Genomic DNA, 7,050 nt, shown 5'->3' with positions numbered 1-7,050 from the left:
ATTGTGAGTTGAAATGCTAGATAGCATTCTTGAAAATTCAGCCTTCTCCTCCTTTCTTGCAAAAGAAAATCAGCTGCTCTGATTGTAGCTTAGAGTTTAGCACTGTGTGTGTATGTGCGAATGAGCATACCAGTTCTTCTTCAAAACCTTATTCATTCCTCTCACCTGATTTCTGCCATACCATTTAACTTGCACAGTTTTACACTAAGTTAATTTGCTCTTGATTAAATACTTTCCTGTTGGTGTGTGTGTGTGTTGGGTTAAACCATAGCAAGCTGCCCTTTTCGTAGACCAAAAAACACTCAAACACCAGCAGTTGTCTTATAGATCAACCTAATATAATCTTTAGGCTACTAATTGAATGAGTTTCAAATTGAAGGGAGTTGAAAGGACTGTCTCTTAAGCAATTAAAACACAAACTCCTCAGAAAGAGCAAGGAAAGGCTCTGGGGGGAGGCAGAGGACACCTTTCTTTGGATCTTTGGCCTGTGCCCATGCTTTGCAGGTACGTTGATTCCTGCTGGCAACACAACCCATGGCTCCCCAGGGCATACTCTTTCCTCTTTCCTCTCTGGTCCAAGTGTGAACAAAAAGCAAGCCTTTCTCCTTACTTATCTTCAGCAAAGCTGAAAAAAAGCCTAAGGAAAACCAAAGAATAAATTAAAGCACAAATACATCCTTTCTTATGAAAAATTTTACCACGTCCAGCTTCCTTACCCCAGTGGACAGCTCATCAGTTGCCAAACTCAGATCTCTCGTTCAATGTGCAGCTTGTCCAAAGGGACCCTTTTTAACTTGGGGCTATTCTCAAACGTCAACCTTTGCTTTGCCCCTCTCTTTTCCAGGTCAGGGATTGCTATAGATTGTTTGGGGGAAGAGCTGAAATAAGGATTGATGGCCCACACTTGGGTCAAGGGCTATTACTGTCTTTCAGGCAAACAATAGCTTGTATGAACACGTTGCTTTTCCAACCTCGCTCATGATCCCAGCAGTCAGAGGCGGTCAGCCTAGTTCTGCTTCCTGCCATACAGGCTGGAGTCACATAGGCAGTCAAGAAGGAAGGTCAAGGAGCTTACCTAAGAAAACCATTCTTTCCCACAGTCTTCTCACAAGTTCCACAGGAGACTCGCCAGATGGAGGGCTGTGGTATCTTCAATTCTTTCATCCCCTTACAGCTCTGAGCCAAATTTCACATTACCTTCCAAACCTGACTTTGAAACTAGTGTTTCAGCAACATCTGAATATCAGAGTGCATTATCCAAAAACGGAGAAGCATGGTAGCATAAGTCTTGACAGGCAGAGAAGGAATATTAGGCAGACTTTTCCTCTGCTCGCTTTGTAGTGGATTTTCAACACTGGTCCCTTGCTTGTGTTGCTGTAATGATTTTATTAAGAAATGTGTTCTTGAGTAGTAAACTTAATCTATCAGACAAATAAAACCACAAATTTAGTTGAACTGAAAATCACTTGATACTTTGGCTCTTTAACTACCATTATAACATAAATTGTAACAGTTACAACTGTCTCTGGGAGTACATGGATATTTTACAGCTATTGTAAATGAACAGTGTTACAGTTAGAGATATGTGGCTATAAAACCACAGGAAAGGTAGTTGAAGAAAGAACACCTGGTTTTGTGTAGGTTTCCAAGCCCTGTGTATCAAAAGACAGGAAATATGTGCTTCTCTATCACCTTTTAGGTTATAACAGCAGGTTAGTTTGTATTTATGCTACAACACTGCACACATAGGCTACAGGTGGTTAGAGTCATGCTTCCCGATCTGTGGCTCTATTCCATGAATGAAACCTACCACTGCAGCTAGCAAGACTTCCTCCCAAATAATTGGAATATCTAATCACTAGTCTTCTGGAATTCATAGCATGGAACACTTGCTGTCCTTTTTTTTTTTTTTCTGCAGCTCAAAACTAAGGGCAAATATCATTAGCCCTAGCTGGCTGATAAAGAAACTGAAACCAAAAAACGTTGAAAATAGCAGACAATTCATAGAAGACATAGGTGTGGCCAATAGCCATTTAAAACGGTTCAATCTCATTGGTAATTAAATACATGCAAATTTAAACCACAATAACATACCGTTTTCTCCACTCTCATATTGGGAAAAGCTTACTAACAATGATAATCCTCAGTGCTGGTTACAATGCAGACAGGAACTCCTCCACTGCTAGTTAATAAGAGCATACATTTGTAAACCTTTGTGCACTGTAAAGTAATATCTCAAGTTGCAGCAGGAGTCTTTAATATGTTATCATTTGACCCAGTAATTTCCCTTATAGGGTTTGTATTAAGGAAATAATTACTTACAAAACTTCTCAACAAATCATGAACATTGAAAGAAAAATGGACAACAAAAACTAATTTCCAACAATAGGAAAAAGGATAGATAAATGTTTATCATGTTGATATAACCATTAAAATCCACATATTCAGAAGATCTAATAACATGAGGAATGATGGAGATAAAACATTAGCTGAACAGTAGGATATGAAACAATTCTTGTTGTATTCTTTAAGTGTAAGATTATATTTTTAAAAAGTGGGTATGAAATGCTGGAAATGATTAGCAGTGATTAGCAGTGATTCATGCTGGAGGATAGGATTACAGATAATTACTTTCTTTGTATATTTCTATACTTTCCAGTTTTTCTGCAATGGAAAAATATCACTTTTATAATTGGAGGGAGGTACTTAAAGAGGTTATTTTAAAAAGCAAAGTGCATAAAAGGAGCAAAGGAAGACCATAGTCTGAAATGAGAATGTTGGCTTTGCACTCATCCAGGCCACTAAGATAAAAATTCTACATCTCATTTAGATGTTGAATCCCACCCCCTGCAAAAAAAAAGAGCTAATAGATACAGAGAGAGAACAGATTGGTGGTGGCCAGAGGCAGGGAGTGAAGGGTGGGTGAAATGGGTGGAGGAGGTCAAAAGGTACAAAGTTTCAGTTAAAAGATATGAGCATGTAATGTACAGCATGGTGACTATAGTGAATAATACTGTATTGTATACTTGACAGTTGCTAAGAGAATAGATCTTAAAAGTCCTCATCTCTGGAAAAAAAAATTGTAACTACATGTGGTGATGGATGTCAACTAGATTTATCGTGGTGATTATTTTGAAATATATACCAATACTGAATCATACCATACACCTAAAACTAATATAATGTTTTATGTCAGTTTTATCTCAGTTTTTTAAACAGCAAAAAAAATTAACATTTTTTAAAACCTCTTTCTGAGGTTTTTGAAATTGGACTCAAGACCCCTAAAAGTTTCATGATTTCAGAGCCCACTTGAGATTTTGTTTAAAATGTTCATTGATGTGTTTATATGCATTTTTCTGGGGAAACAGTGTATAGCTTTCAGATAATTAAAGGAATCCTTGACCACAAAAATTTTAAATGAATTATCATAAAGTTTAGTTGAATAGCTAGTGAATTGGTTTAGTATGAGTATGATTAATGTAGTCAAACCCTAATGTTGAATTTTTTCCGCTACCTCATTAACCAGATATTTAACACTCTGTCCTGGATCATGTTGACAGTTCCTACAGTCACTTTGGAATCTGACACATGGGCCCATTTAGAAGCCTAACTGAGATGAGAAGAGTAATCATATCTAAAAATAACAATTACTGAGACCTCCCTGGTGGTTAGGAAAGTTAAGACTTCGCGCTTCCACTGCAGGGGGTACACGTTTGATCTCTGGTTGAGGAACTAAGATCCCACATGCCCTGTGGTATGGCAGAAAATAAATAAATATTTTTAAAAGTAATAAAAATAACAATTACTAATATTGTTTTTATACATCACCAGGTACCTGTATATGTAATCTCATTTAATTCTTAGCACAGGTGTGTGATGTTGAGTGTTAAACATTACTCCCGTTTCACAGATGAAAACTAAGGCCCAAGTAGAAAAAATGACTGTAGATGAAAACTAAGGCCCAAGTAGAAAAAATTAGCACAGACAAGCAGCTACTTCAGTCTCCTGACTCCCGGGTCACTGTTGTTTACATTTCTCAAAGTTTCTCCGTGTTTATTTGTAGGGGAGATGAATTTGCCACCCCAAAATATTCCTCTTTGGCATAAAGATTATTTTAGGCCAATGGAGGAGGCAACGACTTAAAGCTGCACAACCTCATTGAATGGTGCCCCCCTTGCAAGTACTGGGGGACCTACCAATACCTCCCACAGTTACCTGCTGGCCTCCATGCAGACACTGCTGAGTGGGCTTTCATGTCTAGGAGACAGTCTGAGTTGCTCTGTGTTCCCCTGTGATAGATGCAAAGTATTACAATAAAACTCCATGCCCAGAGGAACGAGGAAGCCAGAGAAGGGAATCTCTGTATAAATTAGAGGGGGCTCTCTATATTCCTTTTTCCTGCTTGCTAATTATGTAAATAATTGACCATTCTATGTTCTAGCCACTTCATTGTTAAAAGCAGGGGAGGAAGCCCCATTCCTCTGTAGGCGTCTGACTTACATAAAGTAAGATTACATAATCACTGAAAACTGGATCAGCACAGTTGAGACTTGAGTTGGAAAAAAACAGTCAACAACCATATGCTGAGAATCTAGCACATCCCAGTAGTTAAGACATGGCCCCGGCCTTCCAAGGTTGTAAAGTCTCCTGGGAGAATAAAGACAGGTTGTCATCCAAGGAGAAGCCATTCAGATTCAAAGGCAAGAGAGACCCCATTGCTGGAGAAACAGAAAAAGCTTTGGGATTGTGAATGCCCTTGATGAAGGGAACTAAGGCAGTGCTTCAAATGTACTTCCTATCTCTTTTTTGTAGGCCCATAACAGAAACCTGCTCTCCATCGATTTTGATCATATGACTCGCACAGGCAAGATCTATGATGACCATCGGAAATTCACCCTTCGAATTCTTTATGACCAGACTGGACGACCTGTTCTGTGGTCTCCTGTAAGCAGATATAATGAAGTGAACATCACATATTCACCTTCGGGATTGGTGACATTTATTCAAAGAGGGACATGGAATGAAAAAATGGAATATGACCAGAGTGGAAAAATAATTTCAAGAACTTGGGCTGATGGGAAAATTTGGAGCTATACCTACTTAGAAAAGGTAAGTGTGTAGGGAAAATAAACTAGTTCTGAGTTTCTGAATGAGAACATTGAAAGCAGCACTGATTACCTGCCTTGCTGAGGACCTGTGGGAGTGAAGTCTGTATTCTGGCTGTCCTGTTCCATAAAAGTAGCAACAACAACCACCACAAATTATACCTACAAGGATAAGCTGTTTTTCAGCTGAAAACTTTCCCTAGCCCCACTCTCTGCCAGGTACTCTTTCAAACTGAAGTCAGGATAATGGCTTAGCTTTCTCCTCATTTGAGCATATTTGTTCATGCTCCTGAAGATGTATCTTTATTACTATGAAAGCTCACACTGAAGTAAAATAGGTAGAAAATTATAAAATTGCATGTTAATGTATCTCAGCTCTGGAAAAGAGGCTCTTGCACAGAGGATATGGAATTCTAATTTTGTTAGGATAGTCAGTGACGGTTTAGTGGTATACATTGGAGGACATATTTTCCCAAGGAATGGTTCTGAGGAAATAGTAGCAGTGGGGCTCCCTTGGTGTTAGTACTCCTTTGTACACAATGAGTCTCCAGTAGCATCTGTAATGGGAGCTCCTGGCCTCTGTATGCTGGGAATGGGCAAGGATTTTAATCCCACCCCCTGGATCCATTTGTCAAACATCAGCCTCACACAGCAAAATGGTTTCTAGCCAGACCAGTAGCAGAATACAATAAGAGAAATTGATCTCTGTCTGCCATCTCAATTTCTGACATCCTAAGATGCTGTCTCTTTTCCCCTAAATCTATCCTTTCAACTCAGTTCATTAGTCCTGAATTAATTTCTGGGAAAACTGAAAAACTTTTTCCCCTGAGGTTTCAAGGGGAGTCAGTATGGATTAACCCCTAGAAGTTCTTAGAAAAGTCATGGGTGCTCATAACTCACGTGGTGAAATTTCACTATTTGCACCAAATAATGCTAGGCCTTTTGATATACCCCTGAAAGCTTTTTTTAAAGTGTGCCAGGGGTTGTATGTTATTATAAAGCCATTGTACTATTTCCCAGAGTCAGTCACTGGGAAATTTGCCAAATTAGAAATGTCTAGGAGATAAAGCAGAACTCCACTTGGGAGCCAGGGTAAAGGACTGAGTCCTTTGCTGTCTGTACCCTCTGTCCTTTTCTGCTGAAGAAATCAATGAAATCTCTAATCCACACTCTACACTGGGAACATCTGAATCTTATAGAGTGGGTGTTTTCTCTTTTGAATTTTGGTTAACAAGAATGATTAGCAAAATCATATGATTAATGTCCACAAAGTGCTAAACTTATTACAAAATTAACTGAATCCAAATATTTGTTGTATGTTCACAGAGGCAAGGCATGTAAGATGACCTTATATGAAAAAAAGAAAAAGAAAAAGGTGCCACTGATCACTAGCAGAATATAGGCTGATTAGTTTTTTCAAGAATGAGGATTTGTTTGCTCTGATCCTCCCACAGGTCTACATGTGACTCGTGAAGGAGCTGACATGCCTTAGGAGTATGTACAGCTTTGAGGGACTTCCCTCACAGTCCAGTGGTTAGGATGCCACGCTTTCACTGCCAAGGACCCAGGTTCAATCCCTGGTTGGGGAACTAAGATCCCACAGGAATATTTATAGGTTTGAACTCAGAGCCTTAACCTCATTAGCGCCACAGTCTGGCTGCTGAGCTAACTGCCTATAGACAATTGCTTCTAGGTCTCATAAATCTTTCCCTTTAAACTGTCTATACAGTGACAGAAAAGCTTGTTGAAACTTAAACTTCAGTTATTTAGCCTCTTCTCTGACATTAATGAAGAATTTTATTGTTTCCCTTTTCTAAATTAACTGATTACTTCATCACAGTTATTTCAGCAAAGAATCATGTGAAGCAAATTTCACATGAATTCTTCTTTTTCACATAAATTCTTTTGGCTGTAGAAACTTACTTGGCAATAATTCTTTAAAAAC

At 38.8% G+C, this 7,050-nt stretch overlaps 1 protein-coding gene across 1 annotated transcript in view; it reads left to right on the top strand.

Annotated features, from left to right (window-relative positions):
• The window catches only part of TENM1 (teneurin transmembrane protein 1), a 285,933-nt gene that overhangs the window by 271,025 nt on the left and 7,858 nt on the right, over positions 1-7,050 (top strand). Inside the window, exon 18 of the mRNA XM_010854080.1 lies at positions 4,813-5,109. Within this exon, the coding sequence (XP_010852382.1) occupies positions 4,813-5,109 (297 nt within the window). The remainder of the gene's footprint in view (positions 1-4,812; positions 5,110-7,050) is intronic.

This window comes from Bison bison, unplaced genomic scaffold (genome assembly GCF_000754665.1).
Source record: "Bison bison bison isolate TAMUID 2011002044 unplaced genomic scaffold, Bison_UMD1.0 scf7180017864336, whole genome shotgun sequence".
In the NCBI taxonomy this organism is placed as follows: domain Eukaryota; kingdom Metazoa; phylum Chordata; class Mammalia; order Artiodactyla; family Bovidae; genus Bison; species Bison bison.
The sequence above is the reverse complement of the archived record's forward strand: the minus strand, read 5'-3'. Positions and strand labels throughout refer to the sequence as shown.